This window comes from Lacerta agilis, chromosome 1 (genome assembly GCF_009819535.1).
Source record: "Lacerta agilis isolate rLacAgi1 chromosome 1, rLacAgi1.pri, whole genome shotgun sequence".
Classification (NCBI taxonomy): domain Eukaryota; kingdom Metazoa; phylum Chordata; class Lepidosauria; order Squamata; family Lacertidae; genus Lacerta; species Lacerta agilis.
This window is the reverse complement of record NC_046312.1, coordinates 19,410,047-19,431,555: the sequence shown is the minus strand read 5'-3', so window position 1 is coordinate 19,431,555 and position 21,509 is coordinate 19,410,047. Positions and strand designations below refer to the sequence as shown.

The 21,509-nt window shown below is 48.4% G+C and overlaps 1 protein-coding gene across 2 annotated transcripts in view; it reads right to left on the bottom strand.

Annotated features, from left to right (window-relative positions):
• The window catches only part of CLMN (calmin), a 78,382-nt gene that overhangs the window by 33,337 nt on the left and 23,536 nt on the right, over positions 1 to 21,509 (bottom strand). The window contains exon 1 of one of the 2 annotated variants that reach the window (XM_033140363.1): positions 11,303 to 11,442. The exons of the other annotated variant lie outside the window; for it this stretch is intronic. Within the exon in view, the coding sequence (XP_032996254.1) occupies positions 11,303 to 11,324 (22 nt within the window). The 5' untranslated portion in view covers positions 11,325 to 11,442. Of the gene's footprint in view, positions 1 to 11,302; positions 11,443 to 21,509 lie in introns of those variants that run through there. 2 annotated transcript variants of the gene reach the window in all.

Here is a 21,509-nt window from a genome sequence, read left to right as displayed (position 1 = left end):
CAAATTGGTGTCAGAAAAGTTGGTTGCACACTTTACGAACTACCGTCAGCAATCCCATCCACTCCCACTTCCTTAAAAATCCAGATGTCGTTCCATTTCAGTTTTATTTTCGGCCACTGTGAGCACGCCGCATATTTTAAAATCTATTCCTATCTTCGAAAAACAGAGTTTATGCTATAATTTTCTCTGGCATGGGTTATACAGCCATTCTTGATGGGATTATCTTCTATCTTGTTAATTATGGTGAAAAGCGCCCTGGAATTCTGAAATATGAAGTTACAGCGCAATGGGTAATTATACCAAATTACATAATGAAACATACACTTACTGCTATTTCTTCCATGGCCAATACTACTCTGTAAGATTGACAAAGGACCAGCCCTACCATTAGGGAGGATGAAGCAGACCACCTCAACCCCACCTTCCTCTTTCAACAAACCTTTTGGTCCTTCCCAGTCTGCATCTGAATCAGAATTGTTTTTATTTTTTATTTTATCACTTGCTGTTTGCCAACTTGTGCTCCTTTGGGAAGAAGGGCAGGATACAAGTTAAAGAAATGAATGGCAGGCTTGGGGATGCTATTAAAAGGGCATTTTGTCATTTAGTTAATTTCACCGTTTTACCACCAGGGTTCCAGCAACTGGTATTCAGAAGCAGGGGCATAGCATGGGGGGCGAGGGGGGCGGGTCGGCCCATGTTCCATAATGGAGGGGGTGACAAATTATCAAGGAACAATTTTTTGGGGAAATTTTTTTTTGAATTATTTTTATATGCCTGCTCCGAAGGTCTTATCTTACTATACTAGGGATTATATAGCTATATATGAAATTTCATGCATATCGGTTAATATCTTGACCCTCCTCCACCAAAATAGCTGTTCACTTGGCTGTTTTCCTATGTCATGAAGGCTGACATTTCAGTTCAGAGAACACTTACTGTTCCCAACCCTAACCCTGTGGAAAGCCATCTAATTAGACTTTAATTTGATTTTGAGATGTTTTTAGGAGGTAATTTAATTATTGTTTGATTTTATACCAATGTTATGTATCTGATGTTAGCCACTCTGAGCCCGACTTTGGCCGGGGAGGGCGGGATATAAGTAAAAGTTTTTTATTATTACTTGTTATTATTCCTTTGTAAGAAAATATGAAATGACGTAAAACAATTTTTGCGGGGGGGGGGGATCAATGGGGGGGTTGACACGAAATTTTCCGCACCGGGTACCACCTGACCTTCCCATGCCTGGGGAGGGGGGGGGTGACAAAAATTTTTTTGCCCCTGGGTACCAATTTACCTTGCTATGCCCCTGTTCAGAAGCATTGCTGCCTCGCAACTGTGGACACAGAACATAGTCATCATGGCTAGCTAGCAACCACAATAGAATCATAGAATTGTAAGAGTTGGAAGGGACCTCAAGAGTCATCTAGTCTAACCCCCTGAAATGCAGGAATCTCAGCTAAAGCATCCATAATACCGGTAGATGGCCATCCAACTTCTGCTTTAAAAACTCTAAGGAAGGAGAGTCCACAGCCTTCCAAGGGAGACCATTTCACTGTTGAACAACCCTCTCCTCCATGGAAAGGGATCCTTACTTCAGATTCTTGCCCTCAAGCTCATGGTTTGCTGTACACAGAATAAATACATTTCATGGGACAGGGTGGAGATCAGCAGCCTTTCACCTCACAGAACTGCTTACAGGCTGTGAACACCCATACAAGGCTCTGTTCAGATCTCAAACTACCATCTGCTTGGAGAGCACTGTGTTTATACAAAAACACAAGGCAAACAGTTTGAAAGTTCTACTAACTTAGTTTGTGAGAACATGGGCAAGGCTGCACGAGGCTGAACCGGTTTTGCACCTTAGGAGGAAGAGATGAAAGACTTGAGTGTGTGTGTGTGTGTGTGTGTGTGTGTGTGTGGTTGTTTGTTTCAATTCACCATGTCTTCATTTGCTTCAACCTTGATAGGAAAGTCAGAACTGGAGCAAAACATTCTGTCCATTAAGGAAAGGAGAGTTTAACATTTGTCCCAGGAGTCATGTGAAATTCCATGTCCCCTGCCAGGGAAAGGAATCATTGTTCATAAAATGTATTTCTAAACTGGGTTGCTATTACTATTTGATTTAGAATACAAATTGTCCTGTAACTGTAAACTGTACAGGCTAGGGCAAAATCCCATATCATCTTGGCTTTAAGTTACAAGAAAGGAGACTCCGACTAAACATACAAAAAAACTTTCTGACAGTAAGAGCTGTTTGACCATGGAACGGTCTCCCTTGGGAGGGTGTGGACTCTCCTTCCTTGGAGGTTTTTAAGCAGAGGTTGGATGCCCATCTGTCATGGAAGCTTTAGCTGAGATTCCTGCATTGCAAGGGGTTGGACTAGATGACCTACGGGGTCCCTTCCAACTTTACAAATCTATGATTCCATGCTAATCAATGTCTTATTGAGAGCCAGCATGGTGTAGTGGTTAACAGCGGTGGACTCGTAATCTGGTGAACCGGGTTCGCTTCCCCGCTCCTCTACATGCAGCTGCTGGGTGACCTTGGGCTAGTCACACTTCTCTGAAGTCTCTCACTTACCTCACAGAGTGTTTGTTGTGGGGGAGGAAGGGAAAGGAGATTGTTAGCCGCTTTGAGACTCCTTAAGGGGAACGAAAGGCGGGATATCAAGTCCAAACTCCTCCTCCTCCTCCTCCTCTTCTCCTTCTTCTTCTTCTTCTTCTGCAGACTGTTTTGACTCACCAATTCCACCATCATATTCATTGCAGAATTTAGCTTTACAGAAATCAGTTCTCTGTCTGACGGGCTGAAAGAGGACAATCCCCTATTTGAGGGAGCCCTGTATCTGAAAGACCATCTAGTCCTAGTTCAGTTTAAAGATAAAGAACCCTAAGAGAAGCAAGCAAGAAGAGCTTGGAAGTTACCACCAGTCTGGGCAGGCAGCACTACATCAGTTTCAGTCTTCCTCACTATAGAAAGTTGTACTGTACTTCTAATTCACATTATAGTATATCTTTCTAAATTTGCACCTGTGCAGATGCAAATTAGCACATGCAAACTTTATGCAAACCATTTCCCTATTTTGTCCTCTTTTGGATTGATCGGTTTCCCCTCTTTCATTTATTCATAATTATTTTTTAGGATGATCCTTCCTTCCCCTTAGATGCATGCTGTACTTTGGTGGGCAGCCACACTGATCAATTTATCTGTGTCCCCAAGACTAGAAACACGAGTGGCCGAAGAAGGAGGTAGCCACTGGGGTACCATCCAGATGTTGCCATACCCATCACCCCTGACTATGGGTCATACTGGCTGGGGCTGGTGGGAATTGTGGGACAATTCTATGATCCTACGAACATGTGGGAAGCAACACATTGGCTACCCTTGTTCTAATACTAAAAACTGGTGTTTATCGGCAGGGGGAAAAACAAAAAAACAAGGCAGGTTTTAGTTTCTTTGACCGATAATATGGGGATACACTCAACTGTCAGTTATCTTCTGTGCAAGCCCCACTGAAAAGGGCATCTGTGGTCACTGGAGTTTGCTTAATGAAGGAAGTTGGAGCAATGATGATTGCCAAAGGCCAGAGAACTGATTTGGACTTAACTATGGTCATTTGGTGCACTCGTATCTGGACATTAGCCCTCTTGGGGAAAATGACTTATGCAGTTTGTAAAGCCTGTAGGCACTCTAGGAAGGCTTCATTTTAAACAACACGGATTGTCTTTTTCTCAGTTATCAACAAATTGACAGAGGGGAGGAAGTCCTCGTGAACTAACAGGTTTCTGGAGACGTTTCTCCATCGACTAGACCAGTGGTTCCCAATCGGCTAGGTACTGAGGACCGCCTTGTTTTTCAAAAGTCAAACAAACGAACTCACTATTTTTGAAAAATGTTACGTATATCTCTTTGGCAGTTTTTGTTAGGTGAATGGCGCCACAGCCCCCCTGGGTGGGTTATGCAGATCCCCGGGGTTGGCGGACTACCAACTGGGAACCACCCGACTAGACAATTACTGTCAGATCCAGGATATTTCTCCTCCATTTTCCTCCTCCTTAAACTTTTTTTCCTGCTCCTACTCAGACAAGAGTACCTGTACTATTCGTTCACTTTATTGAGAAATCAATAATATACGTTGTTGTTTTTAAAAGAAGCTAGCACACGACTGCAGTTTCCCATAGGAGAAATCTGCCTCTCAGATAGATAGATAGATAGATAGATAAGATAGATAGATAGGTGACAGATATTTTTCTAGAAAAAGAGGTGCCAGATCTCACCATGAACACCTACCTTGTTCTCTTACAATGGCGCCCACCTGAGAGGTGCTGGAACTGAGTTCCAGTGAGTTCTGGCTGAAAAAAAGTCCTGGATATACAGTTGTATGGCACTCAACCTAAATGGGATATGGTCAAAGTAGACTACAAGGACAGCACAGTTTTTTGGGCCTTAGCTGAATAAAAATTCAATGCAAGGAAGGCAGGGGAACGCAACTGTGCACATGATAGCAGGAGGGAGAGGGAAGAAGAAGTGTTTGGATTTGATATCCCGCTTTATCACTACCCGAAGGAGTCTCAAAGCAGCTAACATTCTCCTTTCCCTTCCTCCCCCACAACAAACACTCTGTGAGGTGAGTGGGGCTGAGAGACTTCAGAGAAGTGTGACTAGCCCAAGGTCACCCAGCAGCTGCATGTGGAGGAGCGGAGATGCGAACCCGGTTCACCAGATTACGAGTCTACCGCCCTTAACCACTACACCACACCGGGAGATGTCATGGCCCACTAAGAACCTACACCACCCTTAAACAGGTCAGATTGTCAAGTCTGCACTGGGTCTAAGAGTTTGTGGGTTTCAATATTTGAGTTCATTTGGCCATCAGCCCACACTGAAGGTCACAGGTCCACTGAACTTGTGAAAATGCCTTGAATTTCCTAACAATAATTTAGCTTCCCTGCTAGCTGCAAAATAAGGTAAACCTTTGACAACATTCTGACTACGCCAGGTGTGCTGGCCCCAAGGGTTTGTCCATGAAGCGAGGTCCACGTCCAGTCCTGGGTCTAGGGGTCCAAAGGAGGTCAATCCGGCGGGGAGCAAGGCAGGGAGCAGGTCAAGGTCCAAGGCAGGTTCAGGCACAAGGTTGCAGGTTGAGCACACGCTTGCAACTAAGTTGCTCACGCAACTTGGGCTGGGTCTGGCTGGCTTTTATCTGGCCCTATGCTTAGGGCGGTCCCGATCCTCCGGAGACTCGCCTCTCCTCCGGGCCTGGAGGCGAGCACTCCTCCTGCAGACACTTAACTCCCTTCGCCTCTCTGCCCTGAGCCTCTGTAGCTCAGGAGAGGCTGGTGGGTTACTGGACCCAGGGGATGCCTCAGCTTCCTCTGAAGAGGCTGGGAGTGGAGCACCTGCAGGCAATGGGTCCTCCCTCCCATCAGGAGCCAGAGCAGACTCTGCTGATGCCTGCACCTGGGGATCCAGCACAGGTGGGGATCCTTCAGGCTCAAGCCCTGGCCCCGGCTCAGCTGGTTCTGGAGGCGGGGAATCCTGTGCAGGCTGGGATCCCTCAGGTTCAGCATCAGAGTCTGACTCCCAGGCCATCACACCATCCCCCCTCCCAGGCCTCCCCCTCAACCGAGGGGCCGGACCAGGCTTGCTGGGGTAAGTTGCATGGAAATCACGGAGGCAGGCAGGTGCGTGGACGTTTCCCGCTGGTTCCCATGAACGATCCTCAGGCCCATACCCCTTCCAGTCGATGAGGTATTGGAGCTTCCCCCTGCGGTATCGTGAGTCGAGAATGCGCTCCACCTCGTACTCAGGCTCCCCCTCAACCAAAACTGGCTGCGGTCGTGGATTGTCCGGGTGGAACTCGTCGGGCGGGGCGACTGGACTAAGTAGGGACCGGTGGAATACTGGGTGAACCTTGAGCGATGGAGGTAACTGGAGGCGAAACGCCACCGGCGACACCTGCGCAGTGATGGTGAATGGGCCGGCAAACCGTGCATCCAGCTTTCGTGAGGGCCGAGAAGGATGCAGGTGACGGGTAGAGAGCCACACCCGATCGCCAACATGGAGTTCTGGCCCCTCCTGACGATGTCGGTCAGCCTGGGCCTTGTATGCGTCCTTGGCCTGGCGCAGTTGCTTCATCAATAATTGTTGCTGGGACTGAAGCTCCTGAAGCCAGTCTGTCACTGCGGGGACCGCGGAAGCTGGCAGCACGTCCGGGAACAAACGTGGATGGTAGCCGTAGGAGGCCTGGAACGGGGTCTGCTGGGTGGAGGCGTTCACTGCATTGTTGTAGGCGAACTCCGCCAATGGCAAGTGATCGACCCAGTCATCCTGCTGAAAGCTGCAGTAACACCGGAGGTACTGCTCCAGCACCGCATTTGCCCTTTCCGTCTGGCCATCGGTCTGCGGGTGGTGGGCCGAAGATAGACAGACCTCCGTCCCAAGGGTCTGGTGCAGGGCTCGCCAGAAGTGGGATGTGAACTGGACGCCGCGGTCAGAAACCACACGCTCGGGCAGGCCATGCAGGCGGAAGATGTGCTGCAAGTACAGCTGAGCCGTTTCCTTAGCTGTGGGTATGGACGGGCAGGGGGCACAGTGCACCATCTTAGTGAAATGGTCCGTGAAAACCAGGAGGCAGGTACAGTGACGAGATGGGGGCAAGTCCACCACAAAGTCCAGCGAGACCGTGTGCCAGGGACGCGGTGGGACTGGTAATGGCTGGAGCAGACCGGGGGGTCGCCCGGTAGGACCCTTGGCCCGCCGGCAGACGTCGCAACCAGCAACATAGCGTGCCACATCAGCCTTCAGGCGGGGCCACCAGAACTCCCGGCTTACCAGATGGGTGGTCCGGTACCGCCCAAAGTGCCCTGCTGCTGGGGCATCGTGGGACATCTGGAGAACCTCAGCCCGCAATGGTCCTGGTGGGATGTATAGACGACCCTGGTGCAGCAGTAGGCCCTGGTGCAGGGCCAGCCCCGGATATCGAGGGCATGACCCGTCAGACAGTTCCCGGAGCCGTTCCTGTGCCCAAGCATCGACCCGTTGCTGTTCTCGCACCCGAGCCTGCAGCGGCTTGGCCTCCTGAGTGGCCAGGAATGCGGCTGGTGGTAAGATAGTCGTCGGTACTGCCTGCTGTACAGTGTCTGCGACGTCCTCAGGTTTCCGGGACAGGGCATCCGCTTTCCGGTTTTGGGAGCTAGGGATGTAGCGGATCCGGAACTGGAACCGGGAGAAAAACAGCGCCCACCGGATCTGCCTTTGGTTCAACTTGCGGGTGGTCTGGAGGTACTCCAGATTCCGGTGGTCCGTTCTCACTTCCACCGGGTGTCGTGCCCCCTCCAGATGATGGCGCCAGACCTCAAAGGCCACCTTGATGGCCAGTAGTTCCCGCTCCCACACGGTATAGTTACGCTCCGCCGGAAGGAGCTGCCGGGAGTAGTAAGCGCAGGGTAACAGTGGCGCATCGGGTCCGTGTTGCTGAGACAGGATGGCACCGAGAGCCGTACTGGAGGCATCAGTCTCCACCACGAAGGGACGAGAGGGATCAGGGTGCTGTAAAATCGGCGCCCTCTGGAAACAGGCTTTCAACCCCTGAAATGCCACTTCAGCCTCCTCATCCCAGGAGAAGGGCGTCTTGGGGCGCAGCAGTCGGGTTAATGGGGTGGTGCGATGAGCATAATCTGCAATGAAGGTCCGGTAATAGTTGGCGAACCCTAGGAACCGCTGTAAGTCCTTGCGGTTCCGGGGCGCTGCCCACTCTCGAACCGCAGCCACCTTCCCAGGGTCCATCTGCACCCCGTCAGGGGAGAGTCGGTGTCCAAGGAAGTCCACTGACCGCTGGTGGAACTCGCACTTGCTGAGCTTGGCGTACAGGCGGTGCTCCCGCAAGCGCTGCAACACGGACCGAACATGACTCTCGTGACGGGCTGGGTCACGGGAATAAATCAGAATATCATCTAGGTACACCACCACGTATTTGTCTAGCAAGTCCTGGAACACGTGGTTGATGTACCGTTGAAACACGGCGGGCGCGTTGCATAATCCGAACGGCATAACCAGGTATTCAAACTGCCCATACCGGGTCCCGAATGCAGTCTTCCACTCGTCCCCAGCACGGATCCGAATCAAGTTGTAGGCCCCTCGGAGGTCCAGTTTGGTGAACATCTGCGCCCCCTGCACCCGCTCCAGCAATTCTGCAATAAGGGGCAAGGGGTACCGGTCTGGGATGGTGATCTTATTCAGGGCCCGGTAGTCATGGCAGAGGCGAAGCTCCCCACACTTCTTCTTAACGAAGAGTACAGGAGCGGCAGTGGGTGAGGTAGAGGGTCTAATGAACCCACGTTCCAGGTTCTTGCGAAGGAAGTCCTGCAAGGCTTCACGCTCTGGCTCCGAAAGAGAATATAGGCGGCTCACAGGCAGGGGCGCCCCAGGCTGTAGGTCTATGCCGCAGTCGAAGGACCGATGAGGCGGCAGCTTGTCTGCTCCCTGTTCCTCGAACACGTCTAAATAGTCCTGGTACACGGCAGGGAGCGTTGACACAGCCTGCCCCATGGGGGCAGCTGCTACTAACTCGGACTGAGCACGGGAACCCGGGTCTGGGAAGCGTACAGTCCGATTGACCCAGTCGATCTGAACATTGTGTGACTCCAGCCAGTCCATCCCAAGCACCAGGGGAAACCGGGGCATGGTGCCAATGTCCAGGGTTCGCACCTCCCGGTGCTGCTGGTAGCACAGGACCAAGGGCTGGGTCTCCCGAGTAACAGCGCCCGAGCGTAGGAGCCGTCCGTCAATTGCCTCCACCTGTACTGGTTCCGGCTTGTTCTGAAGCGGCACCTGATGCTGAGTGGCGAAGGCAGAGTCCATATAGGAGCGGGTTGCCCCCGAATCCACCAGAGCGTGGGTGAGAATCCAGGGCCCACCGGGGGGGTATAGACGCACCGGTATCATGAGGTGTTGCAATTCCACTGGTGAGGGCCCATCATGCGATGCTTGGGTCCCCAGGTAGCCTGGGCCATCGGCTACTGGGGTTGGCAGTTTTCCCTGCGGCTGGCGTTTCTCAGGGCAGGTTCGGGCGTAGTGTCCACTCCCACCGCAGTAGAGACACAGGTTCCCCTCCCGACGCCGAGTCTTTTCCGAGGGGGAGAGGCGAGGCCGCGCTGCCCCGAGCTGCATCGGCTCCTCCAATGACTCAGCTCTGGCCACGGAACTGCAGGGAAGCACCGGCGCCGGGAGCCCGGAGTGCCGGCGGCCCCGGGCCTGGCGACGGTCCTCCAACCGATCGTCTATCTGCAGACTCCGTTGGATGAGGGCATCCAGTGTGGCAGGGCGATCCAACGTGGCCAGCTGATCCAGTATCTCGTCTGAAAGTCCCTCGAGATACTGGTCCCGCAGGGCAGAGTCGTTCCAGGTCAAGTCCTGCGCCAGCAGCCGAAATTCCGTGGCGTAGGTGGCCACTGTGGACTTGCCCTGTTTCAACCGCCGAATTGCCCGATTGGCTTGACTCCCCTTCTGAGGGTTGGCGAATGTGGTTTCCAGATGATTGCAAAACCCCGTATAGTCTGTCAGCAAGGGGGAGTCTTGCCGGAGCAGCGGCAACGCCCACTTGGCCGCCTGGTCCTTCAGCAAGCTGATCAGGAAGTGCACCTTGGTGCGGTCGTCAGGGAAATCCCGAGCTCGCCCCTGAATATACAGCTTGGCCTGGGCGAGAAACATGGGAAAGCTGGCTGGGGACCCATCAAATTTCTCTGGCAGGGCCACTGGGTACTTGCCAGGAGCTGGGGCGGCGGCCCCAGGAGCCGGTAGGGCATCCAAACGCTGCTGAAGCGCCGTAACCGCATTGCTTAGCTGCTGCACGGTGTGGGTCAAGGCCTGGTTCTCCTGGGCCAATGCCACTAGCGCAGCCGCCTGGTCAGCCATGGCTACTAGTTCCTCCCGAACGCACCCCAGCGAAGGGGGAGTGCGGGTGTGGCGTGAGCAAACTGTGCTGGCCCCAAGGGTTTGTCCATGAAGCGAGGTCCACGTCCAGTCCTGGGTCTAGGGGTCCAAAGGAGGTCAATCCGGCGGGGAGCAAGGCAGGGAGCAGGTCAAGGTCCAAGGCAGGTTCAGGCACAAGGTTGCAGGTTGAGCACACGCTTGCAACTAAGTTGCTCACGCAACTTGGGCTGGGTCTGGCTGGCTTTTATCTGGCCCTATGCTTAGGGCGGTCCCGATCCTCCGGAGACTCGCCTCTCCTCCGGGCCTGGAGGCGAGCACTCCTCCTGCAGACACTTAACTCCCTTCGCCTCTCTGCCCTGAGCCTCTGTAGCTCAGGAGAGGCTGGTGGGTTACTGGACCCAGGGGATGCCTCAGCTTCCTCTGAAGAGGCTGGGAGTGGAGCACCTGCAGGCAATGGGTCCTCCCTCCCATCAGGAGCCAGAGCAGACTCTGCTGATGCCTGCACCTGGGGATCCAGCACAGGTGGGGATCCTTCAGGCTCAAGCCCTGGCCCCGGCTCAGCTGGTTCTGGAGGCGGGGAATCCTGTGCAGGCTGGGATCCCTCAGGTTCAGCATCAGAGTCTGACTCCCAGGCCATCACACCAGGCTTCAGCAATGTCTAAGGAGTATTTGAACAGCCATTTCCTGAAAACAGATCCCTACTTGTATCACAAACAAATCATTTACAGCACTTGTCTCCTTGAGCTTTTTACATTCTGGAACTTGAGCCCATGTGAAACATGCAAAGAATTTTCCACAGTGAGTCCTTGTCATATTTTTTTACAATATAGTGAACAGGACAATATGTATTTGGCCCCCAATTTTTTTTATCAAGGATGGGAGGTGTAGTCTGAAAATATCTGGAGGGCACCAGGTTCAGGAAAACTGATGCAAGGTATCAAGATGTGTTATATAACTCATTGAGCATCACAGTTATTAGGCATCGACACCAGCATGCTCACTGGGCTTCATTTTTCTCATCACCCATCAACAAGATTTTGCTACTGGCCTCAGAGAGGGAAGGAGGAAGACAGCTTTGCAAAATGAGTTATCAACCCACAAAAATGTTTATGAGGCCTAGATATATCCATGACTCATTTGTAGGCTAAAGGAAGGAGAAACAGCTCTTGTAAAGCTTCTCTGCCCAGTTGCTGGATGCTCTTGCAAGTGGCTACTTCAAACACTAGGTCAGGATTCTTCCTTCTTGCCTTTTTTAAAGTACACACACATTCCACCTTAAAGGCTTCAAAGTGTTCCAGGCGGCCTACCGTAACCATAGCAATGCAAACAACACCAAAACTGAATTATGGATCTTAAATAGCAACCAACCCTTAAAATCCAAGGACAACATGGTGCCTCCTCAAATCCCTGCCCATTGGCCATGCTGCTCAGGGCTGGCAGGAAGGATGTGTGTATTGATGATATGCAATGTCCAGACTCTTTACATTCAAAAGAACTTTACATTCATAAGCATATAACTGAGGAGAATATATTTACAATCCCATGCTTATTCACGTTGTTCCTTATAGAGAGCTCCTCCTATTAACTTTTAGGGATCTTCCTCTTTGTCTATTTCGCTTCAGAGATATCACAGTAACACACACTGTCCTCATTAGTATCCAGAGAAGCCTCTCTCAGCAGCCTTTCTCCTCACAAACACAGAGAAGAACAGAATACAGTTAAAAAACGACAGTTACTGGAATAACAGTCACAACAGAATGGAATGCCTCTCTCATGGGACTCACAGTCAGCCAATCACATGAGAGAGCTACTGCCAAAGGAAAAACCCCATGCTAAAAATACACAGCAATTTGAAATAAGCAAACATTCCCATTTCGGGAAATTAAACCATTATCAGCCCAGCTATATGATTGCCAGGACAATGGGAGTTGTAGTCCCAAACATCTGGAGGGCACCACATTGGCAAAAGCTGTTTTAGGTCCTATTTCTGTGCAAAAAAATATATCAAAAAAACGCTTTCCTGCTAAGCAGCATTCAAACTGGAGGCAGATAAGGCAACTGCTCACCTCCTGTGCCTCTTGGATAGACATCAGAGGAGCCATAATAAAATATCCAAGCCCTTCAATCTGTAACACTGATCTGAACTTAGGATTCCCCATGAGGTGCTCAAGAATCATGTTGCCAGGCAGCAGCGGATCACCATGTGGCCTAAATGTTTGATAACAAGATTTTGGTCCCTACACAGACTCATTAAAAGGATATATCACATGGTACCACAGTCTCTGAGCAGATCCTACATGATGGTATGAAGCCTCTGTTCACTTCCTTATCCATGCCTCAAACATTTCATGCTTTAATGAAGCTGGTTTAGCATACAAACAAATTTTAAAACAGTATTTATCGGAATAGCCAAGCTCCTGCGACACAACTCTTTAGATCCATCAACCTAAGAATTCAAGTGCGAGGCCCACAGAGCTCTGTCCCTAATGCATCCGGGATTAGCCAGGCTACCTACAGGCATCACTCTTTTTGCAGAAGGAATATGGTCCCCTCCTCTTCCCTATGGCTTGAAACACAAAGAAAGAAAGTCCTGCTGTTGTTGGCATCGGAAGAGACAATGGAGTGCGCCTCTGGGGTTGGAGTCGAACTGCTGCATTAGTGACCTTCCCGGTGCACAAGCCTGGGCAGTGTGTAGAATGGGGGTCCTGGGATGCCCTCAGCCTCACTGATGTGGTCCAAAATAAAGCAGAGCAATATGCTTGGCACCAGCTTGGCTGCTGGAGTTGCTGGAAGGAGGCATACAAGGTGCAATCTAACCACCTTAGGGACTCCCCTCCAGATTTCTGTAGCATTTAGTCCTTAGCCTTTTCTTCTCCCAAAGATATCCTGCAAGGCAGCAGAGGTTTAGGATCAGAGTTTTCCGTCTCCTAGATGGGCTACCTTCTGAGGTTGACGAGCCCCATCTGCCCTCCACTTCCCTCTAAAGCAGGAATAGGCAAACTCGGCCCTCCAGATGTTATGAGACTACAATTCCCATCATCCCTGACCACTGGTCCTGTTAGCTAGGGATGATGGGAGTTGTAGTCCCAAAATATATGCCTGCTCTAAAGCATGTACAGAAACCGCCTTCTTGACCATTGGACCCACTATTGGTCTCGTCCACTCGTTCACATACAGGGGAAGTTCTTAACTCACCAAGAGTTTGAAACCCATTGGCTACCCTCGCTTGGTTTAGCCAGCTAGTCAAAACCAGTCCCACGGTGTGACAGCTGTCACATGCTGACTTCTTCTAACAGTCACAGGTGAGATCTGAGTGCAGGGTGGGGACCAATGGTAGAGAAACTACCCCAGAAGGAGGACAATGTTTCCCCCACCAGAGACACTACCCCTTCTCCAACACCCCATACACCCCAAAGTATCTGTTTAATCAGGGGGTGGAAGTGCCAAGCATTGCTGTATTACTTAAACCAAGAACATGTGGTCCTCCCGCTGTTAGAGGACTACAACTACAACAGCCATCATGGTCAATAGTGAGGGATGATGGTTGTTGGAGTCTAGCTCCTATGGACCCAAACCAATGTCTCGATGGGAAGTACCTGGGAGCCCCATGTAAGTTGCTCTGAGCTTTCCAAGCTACAGCAGAAGTGCAGGCTTAAATCATGCCCATCTCCACCGTTCCAAAAGGACAATGTCTGCATGCAACCCACGTGCTAGCAGAAGCCTTAAAACATTACCGCTGCCAGTACGTGAACAGCTGCTCCCGGAGTCAGCCTTTGGCAGCTCTCGCATGTTTAGATTGGCCCATCCCTCAAAGCTCCTTCGCTGCTCAGGAAATGTATGTTACCTTTTAACACAGCAAACACTGATTAAGAAAGCGGGGGGGGGGGGGCGCAAGTTCAGAAAAACTGAGTGTGTTACGCTTTGGAGGCACTTCTGATGAGTGCAAAAAGAAAAGAAAAACTGCTCTCCACATATGCACTTAATTGTTCTCACAAGGACCGCAAGTGCAGGTAGCATATGCACAAGTGCTTTCAAAGGCTTCACAGATTAGCGTCAGGGGGAGCAGAGGACATCATGCAAAAGCCTGGAATCATCTCAAAGAAAACAAAGAAAAAGAATTAACGCCAATCCTTCAGGATTTAAATATTTTCTCAATTCTCTTTTCAGGGCTCACTCCTTTTTTTCTTTTTCTCTTTAAGGGAACACTTCCCTAACCCTGCAATGCCAAAGCAATTGTTGACATCTATCTGTGTCGGGAGACAATGCAGGAGTGGACCTTTGGGGGTGAGGTCCAATTGTTGGAAGGTTGCAGCACTTGCCGTGGCTGTAGACACCAAATGCCACAGAATTGCAAAATGCTGTTTCACACATTTCCTGACCTATGGAGGTTTTAAAGTGCACAGTGCAAATGTACACAACAGAAGCACATTGATCAGGGAACCGTGATCCGCAGCGTGCAGATGGGTGGAAAACCTGGGATTGCCTTTGTTGTGCAATGTGTGAGCTATTCCTAAGAATCCAATCAATGGGACTGGATTCAGAAAGCCATAATGTACACTGTTATCCTTTGGGGCCTGGCTCGATGTGTAAAATGCTGAAACATGCTCTTGGTATCAATTAGGTGAAAAGAAAAAAATGTGGCCAACTCAGTGTCAGAAGCAAAGTGAAACTTTAGTATTATTATTCCTGTGTTGGGGGTTCACTGTGCATGAAGACTACTACCCTGTGCAAAAATTAGCCTGTTCGGTCAAGTTTTAAGTTACAAGTGTGTGCAGCCCATGCATTTTCCAGTAATATGAACAGATAAACTAAACACAGCCAGACCCAAGATTTAACTCTGATCTCTGGAACACTTCCTGAGATTTCAAGTAATCTAGCCTGACAACCTTTCTCAACTTGAAATTAGACCTGCCCAGATCAATCAGCTCCAGCCTTTTGTTCTTTCTAGCTTGCTTATGGAAAAGTCAATATATGCAGAGAGTTCCTACCCATGGCAAACCCAAAACCCATTTGCTGAAGAAGTGACTGCTGGCAAGCTGACAGCATTACATAGCGAAGACTTGCTTGCTGAGACTTCTCATTCGGATCACAAGGTATGAATTACAGCCAGAGAAAATCAAGTTGTTAAGGATGAAATTGCCTTCACAGGAAAGTCTGGGTCCAGTATATTCCAAACCAATTTATATCACAGATGATTTTTATTTTTTTGGTGGTATGCCTAGAAGAAAAAAAGCCTGGTCCAACAGGGCAGGATTTGAACCCGAGCTACATTAGCATTCAGATTCCATCCAGCTGTAACCCCGTCAGATGGAACCAATTGTAAAACAAAAACTGGTATCCGCTCTTTTGAGAGATGATGCCAAATATGTAGTATGACTCATTCTTTCAGCAAGACCTAAAAAAGGGACAGCCCATGTTTTATACTGGCCTCCATGCATATGACCCAGGAACAGTGTCAGAAACTGATATATTCTTAGGAGGGTCTCTTCTCCAGTCTTCAGAAAGTAGCTGGAAGTGGGGAGGCAGAAAAAAGTTCTCCTTTCCTTCCACTCTGCAGTTTTAATCCAAAATCTTAGGTGCAGTATAGCGCCCAAGCTCAGAAACTGCTCATGCTAATGAAATTCCCTGTCGCAAAATGTGCCTTAGAACAATGGGAGTTTCGTTGCCAGAGGGAAACAAGCGATTCGGAGAAGGGAAGAAATGTTTAGGCTTTTTATGATAAGGTTTGGAATTTAATTTTTTTTAAGGTAGGAATTAGAAGTAATAACAGCAATAGCTTTACTAAGTTAAGAGAAAATAGAATATCAGAAGTTAAGATTTGAAATATGAATTATGTGATTAAAACAAGTTGAATGACATAAGGTATATAAGATGTTTATTTGAAGATTAAGATATGGTGAATGATTGTTAAATTAGTTATAAAGTTACTAAAGTAGATTAGAAATAGAACGCAGAAGAGAGAATGGGGGAAATCCCCATAAATAAGATTCGAAATAAGAATTTAATTAATAGTTTCCTGTGTATTTGTGGTGTTAAGGTATGTATAAGTTTTATTTTTGTTATTAGTATTGTTTATTGTATTTGTTTTGTCTTATATGTTGAATTGATGTTTTATTTCTGTATTATTATTTTTATGTGGAAACACCAATAATTTTTTTTGGGGGGGGGGGAGAACAATGGGAGTTTCGAACACAGTCCGGGAATTTGCAGGAAGCATCCTTTGTTTGCATGAACCAGAACTTACATGTGGGCACAGTGCATAAAGTAAGATAAGAAGACCCTGCTGGATCAGGCCCCAAGCCCATCTAGGTCTAGCATCCTCCAGATGTTCTTGGGCTACAAATCCCATCAACCCTAGTCCGCACATCCAATGGCTAGGGATTGTGGGAGTTGTAGTTCAAGAACATTAAGAGGGCACTATGTTACCTATACTCTCAGCCAATGCATCTTATTACAACTAGCAGATTGGAGAAAAATAATTTAAAGAGAGAGAGAACCTGATGATTGTTCAGACTAAAATTACTTTCCATCATGTTTTATTCAGGCCTGCATTATTGTATGGGGATGAACAGTCCAAGCATGTGTGACCTGCAGGTGTAACTTGTGTTTATGTTCTATGAAATGGCTTTGAAAAGCAGTAGCAGCTTGATATTCAGAACCCCACAACCAACCGTAACAAACATAATTTGATCACACGGAAGTCCTGGGCACCCATTTGGAAAATTGAATTTGGAACGGGAGAAGAAGAATGCAAGATAGATACCAGCCTCGTGATATGAATGAATGCTGTTGAACCTGATTCACCACAGAGGTTAAGATGACCTGGTCTTCCCACTCGCCAATGCAGCTTGGATCAAAGCATGTTGAGTCATGATCCTAGCTGTTCCCAGTAGCTGTGCACTGCACCTTGGCTGAACCTCTGAAATTCTGGACCTGTGAATATCTAGAAATGGAAATGGTGCAATCTGCGCCAGGGGTGGGGAAGAGATGTGGCTAGGTGGCTATCTGGGAATGCGCTATATTCTTGAAGTAGCATCTCCACTCCCATCGTCCAGCCCAGGCACTGAGGTCCAGTTCCGAGGTCCTTCTGGCAGTTCCCTCACTGTGAGAAGGGAAGTTACAGGGAACCAGGCAGAGGGCCTTCTCAGTAGTGGCACCTGCCCCTGTGGAACGCCCTCCCACCAGATGTCAAAGAGATGACCAATTACCTGAATATTCAAAGACAACTGAAGGCAAACCTGTATCAGGAAGTTTTTAGTGCTCAATGTTTAGTTGTGTTTTTTATATTATCTTGGAAGCTACCCAGAGTGGCTTGGGCAACCCAGTCAGATAGGCAGGGTATTATTATTATTATTATTATTATTATTATTATTATTATTATTATTATACCAGGTCCCTGCAGCCACTAGGATTGAACCCTCTGCTCATTAGCTGAGTGGAGAGTTCCATCCTGCTGGTACTACTTTTCCAGCACATTCCCTTCATGGAACACACTGCTGAAGCAGATCCCTCTGCCTTACTCCACAGTTAATACCATTTGTATGTGTCTCTCCTTCTTGCATATTGGGACACATGAATTGTTGAAAGAGCAAGCTACAATCAAGCAATGTGGTTGAGATTACAGAATTGTAGCATTGGAAGGGTCCCAATATAATAATAATAATAATAATAATAATAATAATAATAATAATAATAATAATAATAAACAACTGGGCTCAGGGCGGCTAACACCAATAAAATCACAACAAAAACAATTCATTAAAATACAGATTAAAATACAATTTAAAATTTAATCTAGACTGCAGCCTCATTTTTAAGTAGCCCACCAATCACACCAAAAGAATGAAACATCAGGGTTAAACTGAAACCAATCCAAAATGCCAGGTGGAACAGCTCCGTCTTGCAGGCCCTGCGGAAAGATGCCAAATCCCGCAGGGCCCTGGTCTCTTGTGACAGACTGTTCCACCAAGTCGGGGCCAGTACTGAGAAGGCCCTGGCCCTAGTTGAAGCCAACCTAGCATCCTTGTGGCTTGGGACCTCCAAAAAGGTATTATTTGAGGACCTTAAGGTCCTACCCAGGACATACCGGGAGAGGCGGTCCCTTAGGTATGAGGGTCCTAAGCCGCATAAGGCTCATCTAGTCCAACCGCCTGGCAAACAGGTGTTGTGGTGAACATAACCTAGGTTCAAGGTGCCATTTGGCACCTAGTTTGTGTGTATGTATATATATATGAATTTCTAACAATGGAACAAACACAGGTGACCTTCCAAGACAACCAAATATGCAAGACATAGAGTTGGGTTTGGATGCAAGTTAGTTGCACTTAAGTCCTATGCAGGTGGCGCTGTGGTCTAAACCACTGAGGCTCTTGGGCTTGCTGATCAGAGGGTTGATGGTTCGATTCCCCACAATGAGGTGAGCTTCCATTGCTCTGTCCCAACTCCTGCCATCCTAGCAGTTCGAAAGCACACCAGTGCAAGTAGATAAATCGGTACTGCTGCAGTGGGAAGGTAAATGGTGTTTCTGTGCGCTCTGGTTTCCATCATGGTGTTCCATTGTGCCAGAAGCAGTTTAGTCATGCTGGCCGCATGACCCGGAAAGCTGTCTGTGGACAAATCCCAGCTCCCTTGGCCTGAAAGCGAGATGAGCACCACACCCCATAGTCACCTTTGTCTGGACTTAACCATCCAGGGGTCCTTTACCTGTTTTTAAGTTCTATGGGAACTAAGTTGCATCTAATTTAAAGCTGCATCCAAACCACTGTCTGTAAGTGCAGTTTGCCCTACAAAAGAACTTTGGCTTACCTTAAATCCTCGCTGCTTTACCCCCACCCGGTTCCCTCGAGTCGACTATTAATTTTTAACATGCTACATTTTTCTGTTTTATGGGCCAGTTTCAGAGGGATCATTTCAGCGCAGCGGTTCCTGCCTCTGTGCAAAGGAAGCTGGATTAGATAAGCTTTGAGTCCGCTTCCAGACTGATGGCTACCACGAGGTGCATCCAGATGTAGACAACAGTGCGCACTCCAAGTGGTTAAGAAAGGACTGCACTGTCAGAAGAAGTTCACCCTTGTTGAAACCAAAGCGACACAGCATTCTCTCTCACCGCCTCAATACCCAGCCTCTTTCGGTTTGCTCCTTTAAGTAGCTTCTCTGTTACTGCCTAGAGCTGTGATAAGAGCAGCCACCAGTGTTTGAGGCACACACACTGTCCTCTGTCCAAAGCTGCAATCAAAGTCATATTTGTGCTCCAAATTGCTTGTGTGCTGCTTGCTCGTAGCCCAGCTCCTCTCCCTTATCTCTGCTAAATATCAAATCCTGTTGCAAGAACCTGTGTCAGATACCACCAAAAACAAAACAAAAATAGATCACTGTGCATCTACCCACGTTCCCCTTGGGGCTTAATTTGAGGTAGAGCTCTAAACTGAGTTTAACACTAGCATACAGACCTGTGGAAAATACAGAGGACAGCTGAACTCGGCAGAAACCAATCTATGAAACTGCCTTATACTACTGTATCAGGCTGCCCATTCTACCCAGTCCAGCCTTTCCATATCTGATAGAATCATAGAATTCTAGAGGTGGAAGGGACCCCAAGGATCATCTGCTCCAACCCCTGCAATACAGGAATCTCAACTACGGCATCCATCCTCTGCTTAAAAACTTCCAAGGAAGGAGAGTCCACCATCTTCCAAGGGAGCCCGTTCTACTGTCAAACAGCTCTTACTGTCAGAATGTTCTTCCTGATATTTGGTCAGAATCTCCCTCCACAGCAGGAAAAAACAAGCTTGCTCCATCTTCCATGTGACAGCCCTTGAGATATTGGAGGACGGCTATTATATCTCTTTTACCAGGCTAAACATACCCAACTCCCTCAATCATTTCTCATAAGGCTTGGTTTCCAGACCCTTGATCATCTTGGTCTCTCTCCTCTGCACATATTCCAGCTTGTCAATATCCTTACATTGTGGTGCCCAGAAATGGACACAGTAGACAGTATTCTAGGTGTGGTCTGACCAAGGCATAAAAGAGTGGTACTATTACTTCCCTTGATCTGGACACTACACTACTGTTGATGCAGCCTACAATAGCATTATCTTTTTTTGCTGATGCATCACACTGTTGAGTCATGTTAAGCTTGTGGTCTACTAAGACCCCTAGATCCTTTCCACATGTACTACTGGCAAGCCAGGTGTCCCTCATCTTATATTAGTGCAGCTAGTTCTTCCTGCCTAAGTGTAGAACCTTAAATTTGTCCCTATTGAAGTTCGTTTTGTTAGCTTGGGCCCAGTTCCCCAATCTGTTGAGGTCATCTTGAATGCCCTCCAACTTGTTGTGGATTGCAACTCCCAACATCTCCGAACCAGTTGACCAAGCTGCCTGGGGCTGATGCAAGTTGGAGTCCCACAACATCTAGAGGACACCAGGTTGAGGACCGCCTGCAGCTCTCCCTGAAACCTTTTAACTGGAGAAGCCAGGAACTGAACTTAGAATCTACTACATCTAAGGCATGCACTCTAGTAGGGTGTGTGTGGACTGCAGAAAGTCTCAAGCGCCACCCAGAGAGCTCAGAATTTGGTCCCCAGCCCTGAGGTTCCCAATCCTGGTTCCGAGGTATCACTTCTCTTGGAATACCCTGCATTTCACTCTTAAAATAGGCTTCCTCAACATCTGGAGAGCACCAGGTTGGGGAAAAGCAGCTCTTCTAAATAGTAATTCCTATCTGTCCCTCAAATTAATCCAAGGGCAGACTGAAATTACCCATCAATTATAGTCTCACCTCCAGGGAACGATTTGTGCTCCATGGGAAGGCTTGAAGCTGCACAGCTAAAAGCAGCTGCCTCTTGGTTTAGCAACGGCAGACAAAACGTGCACAGATGCCCTTAAATTATACATCGAAACGCAGGATTTTAAAGTCCACCACGGTGCACACATTTCATGCATTATTCCTTGACAGCCACATTTTTAAAAAAGACGCTACAGCTGATATTTTTAGCCGGCTTCGCCGCTCTCTCCAGTATAGTAAAAACGAACAGCAAAATTTGGGCTTTAATAATATATGGGGAAGGCGCAGCTGATGGTTTTGTGTATTTGGCACACTGCTATGGGCTTTTTCGAAGATGTGCGATGGGACACGGCGTGGCCTCAAGGTATTATGCTCTGCCGGACAATTTTTTCTCTGCCAGGCCTTGGGCTGTTTTTAAAGGTGGCGAAGAGATTCCTTCATTTATTTATTTTTTCAACTTTTCTAGATACAGACAGTTGACACAGGATTGTGTTTATTACAAATGAGGCACATGTTGGTAAGCAGAAGACCTAACCAAATGCCTTATACCGAGTCAAGACAATTGGTCCAGCTAGCTCAGGGCTGTTTACAGCCACTACCTGGAGAGGCCGAGCACTGAACCTTGGACATGCAGAGGAGATGCTCTACCACTGAGCTACACCTCTAAACGGCTCGCGCCATTCTTGTACCTGCACAAAGACACAGTACTGATGGCAATTCATCTACTGTTCATCTGTGCTGCCAGGGGGTAGCTACTTATTTATTTGCCGCCTATCCGACTGGGTTACT